This window comes from Prinia subflava, chromosome 19 (genome assembly GCF_021018805.1).
Source record: "Prinia subflava isolate CZ2003 ecotype Zambia chromosome 19, Cam_Psub_1.2, whole genome shotgun sequence".
In the NCBI taxonomy this organism is placed as follows: domain Eukaryota; kingdom Metazoa; phylum Chordata; class Aves; order Passeriformes; family Cisticolidae; genus Prinia; species Prinia subflava.
Window position 1 is genome coordinate 2378977 of NC_086265.1, and position 13053 is coordinate 2392029.

Sequence of the window (13053 nt, forward strand, 5' to 3'; positions counted from 1 at the left end):
TCCTTGTTTCATCTGATTTTTGTCAGGGGGGACTTCAGGTACCCTGGAATAAATAACCTTTGTGCCAGTTACTCCAGTTTAGGACATTTGCTCTTTTTCAGATTTACAAATCTGTCGTTCCTGTCATCTTGCGCAGTAAAAAGGCTTTAATGGGTATTTTGATTTTTATGAAAAATCTAGAAAAATCCTCTGATTCTGTTTTAGTTGGTCTCTGCAAGTAACATCAATCCTAGGAAGGTGGGCAGTCGGTGTTTGCATATGGGCTGTGGGCAGTGACTGAATATAATGGAGCTGCCTGACTTTTAAGTGATTAAAGTTCACTTCCAGTCAGTTTTTATCTCTTCTCTTGAAATGCCTATGAGTCAATCAGTTGGCCAGGAAACCTATGCTGCACAGAACTAGTTCATATTTTATTCTGTCATGGGTTCCAGGCAGGAGCTTTGCTTTCCTCCTTGCACAGGTCCATTTCCAGGGTGTCCTTGTATTTGTGTCTGTGTCACAACTTTTTTAATGGAGTGGGCCCAAAATTTATCTCCTTGCTGAAAACTGCTGAGCTCCTGTCTTAAGAAGTTATTGAAGAACAATCTCTAGTTGGTATTTTAAGCGTATCTGAAGGAGAACATGAGTGAGGGCTGGCTGGGATTTGAGGCTGGTTTACTCTAAGCTGTGTTGTTCTGGCTCCCAGGTACACGTGTCCTTTTGTGGAGAAGTTCTCTATTGATATTGAGACGTACTACAAAACTGACCCAGGAGACCATAACAACGTGTTCAACCTTTCTGCTGCAGAAAAAAGACAAACCATTTTAGGTGAATAGCCTTTTTCCTCTACTTTTTCCTGTTTTGTTTCTTTCTTTTTTTTTCTTGGTATGCCATCTGCCTGTCCATCCCCCCTAAACACACATCTGCACCCCTGTCAGTGTCACTGCAGGTTGGGTTACATCAAACAGGGTGAGGATACCAGAATTCTCTTCTAGGCTTGATGTAAATCCCATGGAAGTAATTTGAATCCTCCATCTGTAAATTTAAGCTGATGCTCTTCCTCCTTATTTATGCAGCTCCCAAAAGGAGTAAGACATCTAATGATTTTGGGGGTAATAAGTAGAAATAACCACAGAAGAGGAAAAAATGTCTGTATAATTTGGAATATATTGCTGTTTGTTTGTGTGGCTCCTTCATGTATATGAAAATGATTCCTATCTGCACATTTGAAGCATGATGATGCATTTAATTTTTGTTCCCTCTCCTTTTAGTCCTGCCCTCACGCAGGTTAACACTCATTTCACAGCTGTCTCCAGAAGACTTGAGTTAATGTAAGGAATTAATGAGGAAAGGCAAAAGTATTTTAAAAAAGTACTTCTGTACTTCAACTGTGCTCATTCCTGGGCCTGTCTGACCAGGTTTCACTGCTGAACAGACTCAGGTCCCACCACTGCCCTGAGAGGTGTCACAGAGCTGTCACTTCTTGGGAAGTGTCACCCTGCCCTTCAGTGCAAACTTCAACTGCTTCTGCTGAGCTCTGGGGCTTGCAGGTCTTTAAAATCCGTTCACTCACTCCATTCCCACAGCAGTTTTCACTTCCCATTGTTGGATTGTTAATGAGGACTTCAGTTAAACTTTCTGCTTTCCACATCTGGTCTAACAATAGCAGATGAGGAGTTCCCAGTCCCCTCCTCTGCTGGAGCCAAAGATGAGATGTCCATGGGTGATTCTGTTCCACAGCAGGGCAGGGGTGTTTGATGTCTCAGCTGAGACAGCTGCAGCACTGGGAGGGATGTTAGAAAAGCTGGAATGTGCAGCAGATCTGTGTGGAAACACAGAGTGTGCAGAGCTGTGGATCTGCAGTGACTGTGGGCAAAAACATCGATTTGGAGCAAAGCCTCTGTTTGCTGGAACTGTGTGTGCTCGTTCCTCTGGCAGAGCTGATCTCTGCCCAGCAGCAGTGTATAAACAATTTAAATATCAGTTGTTTAAGTGTAAGTAAAAAGAAACTAAATAGCTGTAATGCTTTTGGTACTTCCTAAAACAGAACTAACTCATGAAAAATGATGTTTTCTTGTTTTGTTCAGGAAAAGGAAATGTGTAACTGTTTCAATTCTCTTTTTATAGATCCTATTGATATTGTTAAAGATCCTATCCCTCCCCATGAGTACAAAGCTGAGGAGGATCCAAAGCTGTATAAATCAGTGAAGACTAGAAGAGGACCTCTCTCAGAAGATTGGATTCAAGAGTACAAGAACAACCCTGGGAAATACCCCATCATGTGTGCATACAAACTGTGTAAAGTGGAGTTCAGATACTGGGGGATGCAGTCGAAAATCGAGCGCTTTATCCACGATGTTGGTGAGCATTTATGGCCTGCAGAGTTCACTCCTTAATGTTTGCACTGAACTGGAACATGAGGGCGAGGTCTTTGTGATGCATCCCAGGACACATCTGTGAAGAGATTCTAGTTCTGATCTCAGAAAAAACCCATTTATTCTATCACTTATAATTGTGGTATGTACAAATCCCAGCCACGTGTACCCACTGAAGAGGTTTCAAGTCCTGTGTAGGCAAAACCTTACATTCTCCTTTTTTATTTTTATTTTTTTTTAAGATAAACCTGCCAGATCATTTTTAAACTCTGCCAGTCTTTTTTATTGTGACCAAAATCCATCCTGAAGGGCTGCCTAAAGAAATAAGCTTCACTTCAGTGTCCTGAGTGGTTGCTCTCTGGAGCATCCCTAATTTCTGCCTGCCTCGTGGCAGGGTTGGTGGCTCTCTGTGTGGCTCTGAGCTGTGAGTAAATGTCCTTCTTTGATGGATGCATCATTCTTAGGGTCAGGGCTTTTAAGGAGGAATTGAATGTGTCTGGCAGTAACTAAGTGGAGACAGTATAGGTGGTGGCAGTGCTGGCAGTAATTTGTTCTTTGCAGAAAATCTATAAAACACCTGATACAGTTTCTGAGCCTTGCCACAAATGACCGGATCTATGGCCAGGTGGAAAACCTAAATATTGTTTTAAAAGAGCATTCCCCATCTGAAAGGGCAGAGCTCTGGCTGTCCTCTGGCAAAGAAAAGGCCAAAAAAAGAGCAGTGTAGAGGATGCCACCACCTTCCTGTGCACTGTAAATCCTCCTGCATGACCTCTACACTCTGCTTTTGATGTGCAAGCCTTCATGAAGTGCCTGATTCCAGCATAAGTAATTTTCAAGCTCTTTGCAGTCACACCACGCTCCTCAGAGCTAATGTGAAGAACACTGCTGGAGCAGTGGAGAATAGTGTGCACCTCTCTCTGAATGCTCACAGGTTGTTTTCTTAGAGCTCCTTTGCTTTTCTTTAGGTAGGGATGGAAGATTTTCCTGCTCTAGACTGTGTTACAAGTGCCTCTCTGCACTGAACTCCCTTGGAGTTTTGGTGACACAGGTTAATTTAGTGTATGCTGGAAAACACAGAGGCAGAATAACAACTCCATTGTATCTGTTAAATGAAAAAGGAGCACATGACTCTTCCAGTGGTTCAGAGGTGTTTGGCATAGATTAACTGTGGTCCCTTAGAAACATTGCCTTTGTATTCCGTGAAAGATTGCCTGCCATTTCCCTCTTGATTGAGGCTTTGCAGAGAGCAGAGCCAGCTCATTGTCTGCCTTTCAAAAGCTTTTCCATCCTGTTGTAAAGATGGCAAATAGTGTTTTTCGAAGTGCTTAAGATGCATAAAATCAGGAAAGTCTTTTAGGCAAGACAAAGTGAAGTGAGTGAAAAGTGAAAGTAAAAACTTGGGGTATCTGTGTGGCCTCCCCCTGCCCTGGGATAGCCATGGGGGAGCCATGCGTGGGCAAAGGGCCACAGCATTTGTACCAAAGCCAGCAAGGTGTGAGGACATTTAAGCTGGAAGGATGTGGTTACAGCAGGACTGACCAGGCTTAGGTGCAGGTCCTCGTGTGGGGCTTTCAGCTGGTGGCCAAAAGTAGATGGAGACCTTTGTGCACCTGATTGTGAGCCAAGCTCCCAGGAGCAAGAGGTGTTGTGGTGGTTCAGCCCCTTCTTCCTTGGCATTTTCCTCCTGGTTCCTCTGTTCCCAGCTTGAGCAAATTTATTTCTTGTGGAATTAGCCCGCCCTGTGCAGGCTCCCCAAGCCAGCAAGGAAACAAACAACAGGATCCAGACTCTGCCCAGTGGGGAGCCCTGCTTAGTGGAGCAAACTAAAATTAGAGAATGGGTTGAAAAAAGAGCAGGTCTGAGGTAAGTGATGGATGGCTTTGCAGTGAGCACAGAGGGAGGAACTCTGGGGGACGGTGCTGAAACGTTCTCACTCGTTCTGAGTGCAGCAGCCATTCTTTCCCATGACTAATTGGACAGTTACTCAGTGCTTTGACAGCCTGAGACACAGACTAAAATTGTGATTGTGGGCTATTAGTCTACTTGGCTGTAATATTTGTATGCTTTTTTACTCCTTTCCCATAGATTTTAAGTTTAATTGGACTGGCACTGCATAATGTTCTGCTCCCACTTGCTTCCTAATGGTGCATGTGGGCTCTGAGCCTTTTGTTGTTAAACAAGTGTGTTGACTGTGTATGGGTTATTAATTATATACTGTGGCAAAGTGTGTTCCATCCCAGTAACTGGAGCTTTGTCTAAGCCACTGTGTCCTAGGCTAAATATGCCCAAATTGCACAGTGGTGAAGTGGGTTTGAAAGCTCTTTTGCAGAACTTTGGCTTCACTAAAGCACTCAAATGACTCAGTTCATCCACTGCCCACTGGATGAAGGTGAAGTTTTGCCTTTCCAAGGGGAGGCAGGTTGCTGTTGGTTGATGTGGATGTGACCACTGGCTTTTCTTAGTGAGGGTTCTGAGCAGGGGAGGGAAGCAGACAGGTGTGACTTTGGTTGGATTGTACTGACAGGGTTCTGGGATCTGGTGGGACTGTCAGGGAAGTAGTGATGCACATGGACAATCAGTATCCTGTATTTGCTGTCAGGAAGTTGTGGCAGTGCATTATAAAATGATTAGGGAGGTTGCTTCTGGGTACAGAGGCAATGGGTATCTGAACAATTGCCTCATTTGGATATTAAGGGCATTTGGGGCAGATTTTTGTTCAATTTATTTCCATTGAGTTCTTATTACATTTACTGTTTCCATTTCACATTGAAGAACAAGCCCAGAACTACAGACCAAAGCTTTTTAATTTGACATGAAGCCTCCTCTCTGCCCTGGCTTGTCAAATGGTCGTGTACACTTCCTCTTGTATGATAGATTCCAACACCACAAATCATTTACAGGAGTCAGCACCTCATGGATTCAACCAGCCTCTGAGTTGTTGAGATGGTGAGATGGAAATCAAATGATTTAAATGTTTGCACCCCGCTCAGCTCTTCACAGATGATGTTCTGCACAGCACAGTGGGAAATGTTACAATAATTAAATCAACACATGATGACGGGTGCTCTGAACTCAGCCTGCACATTTGTGCATGTGTGGTGTTACTGTTTGTTTGTTTGTTTTAAACAAAGCATTTCATCTGGAGAAATGATGGTCTGCTTAACGACTGATAACCAGCTGATACTGCATCCTTGTCAAAAACCCTCTTCCCATTTTTGCTGGGTGACTTCAGTGAGCTGCCTGATAAGGCTGGGGGCTTTTCCTCTGATTCTGGGGAAGAAGGCTCAGATAAACTTGGGGCGTGTTGGTGGAGGGGGAAAACCTGCTGGCAACTCAAACTTCCAACTGTGCTGCAGGTGGGGCAGTGTGTGACAGGGACTTCTCTGGCTGAAAGGACATGTTTACACCTACTCTCCTTCCAGGGAGAAAAAGGAAAGCCACAGATTCCCTCAGCACTCTCCTGATGGGCATCTGCTACAAAGAGAGTTTTTCCCAATTATGCTCTTTCCTGGGTCTGGTGTCTCCCTGCGTTTTCACTTTAGAATAAAAACTTTGTTTTCCTCTAGGATTTTGATACAAAAATGCTTTGAGACTTGTTTTGTTTTCTCATTGCACAGGGAGAGCAGCAGTGCCTGGACAGGTGAGGTCAGTCATTTGTAGATGCTGGCTCCCTGTGGCTGTGTGGGACATTTGTGTTCCCTGGGTCTCTGCTGGGAGGCTGCAGCCTGGGCAGGGATTCAGTGCCCACTGCTGTGCAGAGAGGAGCCCCTCAAGTTCTAGCACTGAAACCTTTTCTGCAAGCCATGACTTTTATTTTTCCATTTCTTCTGTACCTGCACAGCCTCATTCTCCCCCAGGTTTTCTCCTTGTGTTTAAGAAGGAGAAATGGCAGCACTGCTGGCACATCCCAGGTGAAGGCCAAGTGCTGGGAAAGTAATCTGTTTTTTGGACTTCTTAACTAACCTGGAGGGGTAGAGGCACAGCAGCTGTGGAGCCCTGTAGTGCCATCCTATTTTCAAAGGAGCAGAGCCTTAAGGAAGGGTGGTTTGGGATGTCTAATCAAAGGGATGTGAGCAGGGCACATGGGGAGGTCTGTGGGTTGGCAGGAAGCAGTGCAGGCAATTTTTGAGATCTAAGAAGGCAGAGAGGAACTTCAAGAGACTTTTTTTTACCCCCAAGTGGTTTTCATGTTCCCTGTGATGTTAGTCCATTAAAACACAGATATGTGCTTGGTGGCATCTGTGACTCTACACAGAGAATTTCTGAGGGAGTTGAGGCACTGATACATCAAGGCTGGATTCAGGAGCAGGAGTGGAGCCTGCTGAGCCCTTGAACAAGGGAAACTGGGGGATAAGCGCAACATTCACTTCTGTGTCTAAGCACAGTCTGTTTTCAAGGTGTTCCAAGCAAGACAGAAGTGGACACTGTGGGTGTGGAAGTCCAAAGGGTGGTGTGGTGTTGGGGACAGCATGAGAAATGTTTTCTTGGCTTTCAGTATGGGTGCAATGCGAGTTTAGTCTTTTTTTATAAGCCCTGCTAGTTGTCAATCATAACAGGAGGTGAAGAGGCTAAAACATTCTCCTGTAGTTCTGCAAAAAGTAATCTGGCAGGGGAAATAACTCTGAATCTCGACTCGGGTTGAACAGCATTAAGGTGCTGAAGGCTGTCATTCTGCCACCAGAAGGTCACACTCTGCTGGCTCAGACTTGCCTCTCCCTTCTGAAAGTCAGTCAGCAAAATGCATCAAATATTGATGGATTTAATCTTACAGTGTAAATGAAGTTCAGGCTGAGCTGGTCTGTGGCATTAGCTGCTGATCTCAGTGGCCATTTCCCCCTGATAGCCTGGCTTGGGGTGACTGCTGGCATTGAGGACTGACCAAAGAGCAGAACAGACACTGCTCAGACCTGGAAGGACAGAAACATAAAAATATGCTTTTTGTGTGCATAAGAAAACAAACAAACAAACAGTTTGGCTGAAAACAAACTGGATCTTTAGGCTGAACTGTGCCATAGTGGGATCTAAGGTTTTCTGGACAGCAGGGAAGCCTGTGTTGCTGGAAGCACCTCAGAAACCCTGTTTGTGGTGGGACCATCCCCCTTTGGCCATGCTCCTGGACATGGGGAGTGCCCTATGAGGGATGTCTTTCCCCATGGTGGTGCTTGGGGAGCTCAATCTGCAGCTCCCAAACCCTAAATTATTCTAATGTAGCCTGTTGATTGCTCTCTTAGTCCCACTGACAGCAAATCCCACTGGAACTTTTGGCTTGTCCTTCAACCCATCTCTGCCTCAGTTTACTCGTAATTAAAGAGGGGGCAATATTAATTGATCGTTTATTATCAGAAAAACTCCTGAGGATCAGTTGTTGGTATTTACAGAAGCTTTAAAAGCTTCATTACTGCTGTGTGATCTCATCAGGAATAAATAGCAGTTTGGAGTTTTGACCTGTTGTGAGCTTTTAAGGAATAATGTTGGTGAAAATCCTGGGTGACTCTTACATTTTGAAAGTCTTGCTGGTGTGATCATGATAGTGAGTGAGTCTGAGTCTTGAGGAGAGTATCTGTTGTCTGGTCAGGTGCATTGTGTGTTGATACTGAGGCTATTCTTCCTTTCAGATATGTGATACATTGAAATATTTTAAATTGGCTTTACCCACTCCATTTTTCTCCTGCATCAGAAGACAGATGGTATCTGCAAAATAAAGCATCTTTGTTGCCTCCCTTACTTTGCTTTCTATCCCATTATCTCAGAAGCTCCCATTTGTGATGCTGTTTTACTGATACATAGAAACCAGGTGCAGAAAACGGGTTTCCAAGGAAAGGAATGGTGTGGGATGTGTTTCTGTAATGTAACAACTGGGGAGGGCTGTGGAGCATTCGTCGAGGAATGACTTGAAACTCTCCAGGATTTAAAAAACAACAACAAAAAAATCAGTAGGGTGTTTTTTTGTGGTGGTTTTTTTTGGTGTTTTTTGGGGTTTTTTTTTTTTGGTTTTTTTTTTGAGGGGGGGTTTGGTTTGGGGTTTTTTTTGGTTTTGTGGTTTTGTTTTTTGGGTTTTTTTTGTTACTCCTGGTAATACATTTCACTTCAAAGATGGGATCCAAATGTTACAACTTCCTAGAACTTCAGGGAGTTTAAACTGTGGTCTGTGTGTGGCTCCTCCTTGGTGGAGCAGGCAGCCAAAGTCTTCTACCCAAAATCAGGAAATCCCTTTCCAAGCTGAAAGCAGTGACAGAAGACTGGCTGATTTCAGTGCATGGTTGATCAGGAAGAACTGAGGAGATAAAGTACCTGAAGTGAGCAGTTTGCCACCCTGACAGGACCCTGTGAAGGTCCTGCCCTGCAGCACTGCGGGTTGGACGTCCCTGTGACGTCCCTGCCGTGGTGTGGTGAGGCTTTGGGAGGGGCACACATTGGTTCAGAGGTTGCAGCTCTGGTGACGGGGATGTTTTGGCGTTGCAGGCCTGCGGAAGGTCATGGTGCGGGCGCACCGGCAGGCCTGGTGCTGGCAGGACGAGTGGTACGGGCTCACCATTGAGGACATCCGGCAGCTGGAGAAGGAGGCCCAGCTGATGCTGGCCCAGAAGATGGCCCAGTTCTGCGGCGAGAACGACCCAGAGCAGCACAGTGTCAAGGACACTCCTGGAGAGAAGGACGTGGAGCCCAGCACGGGGTCCCCTGCAGACACCGAGGACGCCTCTGCGAGCAGCGACGTGGCCTCCGGCAGGTCGCTCACCAAGCAATGGTCCACCTCCTCCAAGTCCTCACGGTCGTCAAAGAGAGGAGGTAAGATGCTGCCAAGGACTTGCTCTTCTGAACTCGTGGAGGTTGGGCTTTTGGGAGGTTGGCCCATGTCTCCTTGTGGCAGGTGCCTTTGGGACAATGTGTATTAGTGCTATGGGTCCTGTTGGCTCACAGGCCTTCTCTGCTGGTGCTGCAGCCTCAGTCTTCTCAGGTGACCTGTTTTGGGTTTGGGAAGGTTTCTGGTCATCCCATAACTGTGACTCGGTGTCTCGTGGCAGAGTTGTTGCCAATGTCAAAAGCACAGAATCTGTAAAAACACTGTAGAGGAGCAGGCAGGAGCTCACTGGCAGCACTGGGGCTCAAAAGACAGCCGGCAGCACAGAAGGTAGTCCTTGTTACCCAGGAGCCACTGGTGGCTTTCTAAGGCCCTTCCGTGGTGTTTCCTTCTGGATATGTGCTTATCCTTGCTACCTGTGTCACAGCAGGTACCTGTGCTCCTTGGCCAGGGTTCTGTGCCACCACGTGCCTGTCATTTCAGAAGGGGTGTTTGTCTCCATGGGGCTGCACACAGTGAAACATCTCATCAGCTACTGGGGAGATTAAGGCAGAACCCCCAAAGGTGTGTGGGGGCTGCTGCCTTCCCCTGGTGAGGATGTGCAGTAGATGCTGGGAGACAAAACCTGGGGTTAGGTGGGACTGTCTATCATGTCTGCATTCCCTTTGAAACACCATTCAGGAAGCTTTCAGGATTTCGATGTTAAAGCTGTGCTGTGGATACCCTGTAAGGACTCAGCTTTGAGGTTTGGATTTTGTTACTCACCTCTCCCTTGGGACTCACCTCGTTTTGCTGTATTTCCCTTCTTTGGACCGTTCTGTACAAAGGGGTGAATCCCCAATGAGTTACAGCCACAAGCTTCAAACCCTCAGCAATTCCCTCTCTGTATAGCCAAGTGCTGCTGGTAGCAGGGAATAAGCAGCTCTCACTGCAAGAGGGGGAAAAAAATCATGAAAACCCCAAGGGGCAACATTTCTTCCAGTGACAGTGGAAGGGAACATCTGGGTGAGTGAAGCTTCTCCATCTCTGTCATATGCACTGAATATCAGGACCTGAGTCTCCATTTTTATTTCCCACTCCATCACTGATTTCATCGCGGGGTGAATGAGAGAGGAGCAGTAGTTCTACCTTGCGATGACTCACTCGAGTGAGCCCCAGGGAAGAACCTACCAGATGCTTCATAAATCACTGCATAAAGATAAAAATACTGGCGACTTTGCCTGCACCAGGATTTTATATTGATGCACCCATCTCCCATGACGCTCTTTGCACAAACCCCCTCTTCCACTGCTGACATGTTCACTGGGAGCTGGAGTTTTCAGACCTCTCAGGATTTCACTTGAAGGTTTTCACTGGGAGCAAAGCATGAATATCTTTTCAACTGCAGAATGTCTCTGCTTTTACAAGGAAAAGTAATGAAAGAAATTAATTGTGATGTGCTGGGAAGTACGTCACACAGATATTTTAATCCTCCTTCATGCTGGCAGCACATTACCATATGGAAGCAAGGAGGGCTGTCGCGACGCACCGCCACCTCCAGCTGAAAAGAAATGCCTTTTCTCCAAAAGGTTTTCCTTTTCTCCAGCACCCGAGCGAGACCTCTGGTGATGGCAGGACCCTTGTCGCCCTCCCATACGTTATTAGGTGCTCTATTTTTAACAACTATTATGTGAGTGCCTTGACGTCACTCGGTGTGAATTAGCGCTGCTCCACCACCTCCTCGCTGGCTGCTCCCGAGGGGTGGGCGGTGGGATGCTGGGGGCTGCTGAGCTGCAATTACATGACTCTGCACAGGGTCTCCATCCTCGTCCTGTGTGACACCCGGGTGGGGGATTAGAAGAATTTTACTTACATGTTCAACTCTGTTGGAACAATAGCATGAAATGCTCGTGTGGCTGTCACAGTAACCGGAGCCTTTCAGGCTCTTGTATATGCTAAATGAGAACTTGTCAGTCTCCTCAGGTTTTTGCTGGGTTAGGTGGCTGCTGTGAGTGCTTTGTGTGCTCTGTGTGACAGGCACGAGGGGACAAACCCTCTCTGCCATCGTTCTCTGGACAGCGCTCCCTTCAGCTGGTGGCTGTTCTGAGACAACTTCAGCCGAGAAGAGCTCAGGCTGGATGGTTGCTAAATTATATCTGAAAAAAAGGAAAGGAGAAGCCATAGTGTGTTTATATTTAGCTCAGAGAACTCAGGAGGGGAAAGTGAAAGGGAGCAGGTAAGGGTGAGAACAGGAGGGCGAACAGCACTAAAAGGACTTGGGGGTTTCTCCTTGCTCTGTCAGGACCGCCGCTCCAGCAGCTCCCTTTCAAGCAGTCAGATAGCATGTTGTTTAAATCATTCAAGTTTAAAGTTTAAATAGATATCTAATCCAATTTGTGTGGAAGCAATTTCCTTCCAGAAAACAGATTATTCCTCTCCAGGCTGCTCTGCTGAGCTGCCCACCTGAAAGTTAGCGAAGCAGAGGCATCGCCTGTGTGCTGATGAGAGGCACAGAGAGAGCTTCCAATCAGCCTGCTTCCTTCCTAATTGCAAACTTTAAAACCCAGCTGATTTTGCACGTCCTACTAACAATTATAAATAGCTGCCATTCAAAATAGCAGAAGAGGGATCCAAGCAGCTTTGCTTTAATGTAGCATCTTGCTGGCAGGTTCTACCAACAGTAAACAAACAGGATCTGTAAAGTGGTACACTGACATCACACCAGCATCATCGGGGTTTTGTGTTTTTTAATATTGCAGCAGTGAATTTTCTTAGAGAACACATGATTCTTCCTCCAGCAAAGATCATGTTGGGAACTCTCCGTCTTGTCGATGTAGCGTTTCGCATAAAGCTTTTTTGTTTCTTCCAGCAAGTCCCTCACGCCATAGTATCTCCGAGTGGAGGATGCAGAGCATTGCCAGGGATTCAGATGACAGCTCAGATGATGAATTCTTTGATGCACATGGTATGTGGAGCCTAAATCACCATCGTTTCTTCCCTGAAATGGTGGGGTAAGAGAACGGAAGGCATGAAGGGCGGGGGGTGAGCAGGGAAGGAAGCGAGACTTTTTTGCTTTGAAGTCTTTTCCTTGCAGCTTCAGTGCAGCTTCTTCCTGCATCACCCAGCAGACTCTTACATTAATGCAGCACCATTTCAGGTGCAGTCTGAGCTGTTTGAGGGGATCTTGAACAGTCTTAGCCCTAGGGGCTGTATTTTATTTGGTGCAAATGAGTGTGCGTGGAATCCAGTAGTACTAACCGGGCTGTGGGTGTGTCCTAATGATTCACTGTGACTGATTATTTTTCTAATTTGTTTTTTAATCAGTAAGAGGTAGGATTAATTGTCCTGTCTGGGCCTGAAGAGACCCAAATTTGCCTTTATTAACTCCTCATTCTCCCTTTCCAAGAAATACAACAGCGAATGCAGCAAGGTACTTCAGGTGCCAAAATTAATCTGTGTTTATTCCAGAATTCTCAAAGTGATTTTGACTATCTGTTTTAAGAGAACACTGTTACATTTTTTCCTCTGTGCATGTGTATGTGAAGAAGCTTTGTTCCACTGCACTCATTTTATACATTGTGCTCAATGCAAATTTAAGCCTGAAGGGCTCTGTCTGTGTTGACAGCAGATGGATTCTCCTCCCGGCTGGTCTGGTGGAAGTGAGAGGTGCAATATTTGCTGATGGAGTTGGGAAATGCAGTTGTTAAACCCCAGTTTTGCAGAGCAGAATTTCGCTGATGTGTAGCTGAAGTTTAGCCTCCAAAAATTGATAGTATCATGTTCCAGAAGAGCTCTCCCATGAGTGTTTGTGCACGGATCTCAAATTGTGGGGTAGAAAGGGGTGTGTTAGTGTGGTGACCTGCAGCTGAAATGGCGGGGACACGTGTAAATTGGAAAAAATGTGTGTCTCCTGCTGGG

At 46.0% G+C, this 13053-nt stretch overlaps 1 protein-coding gene across 6 annotated transcripts in view; it reads left to right on the plus strand.

The window, feature by feature from the left end:
• Positions 1–13053, plus strand: part of PITPNM2 (phosphatidylinositol transfer protein membrane associated 2) — a 122176-nt gene that overhangs the window by 77341 nt on the left and 31782 nt on the right. For all 6 annotated transcript variants that reach the window (XM_063415576.1, XM_063415571.1, XM_063415572.1 and 3 more), the window contains exons 5-8: positions 686–807; positions 2107–2340; positions 8820–9143; positions 12005–12100. In XM_063415576.1, coding sequence (XP_063271646.1) covers positions 686–807; positions 2107–2340; positions 8820–9143; positions 12005–12100 — 776 coding nt within the window. The remainder of the gene's footprint in view (positions 1–685; positions 808–2106; positions 2341–8819; positions 9144–12004; positions 12101–13053) is intronic.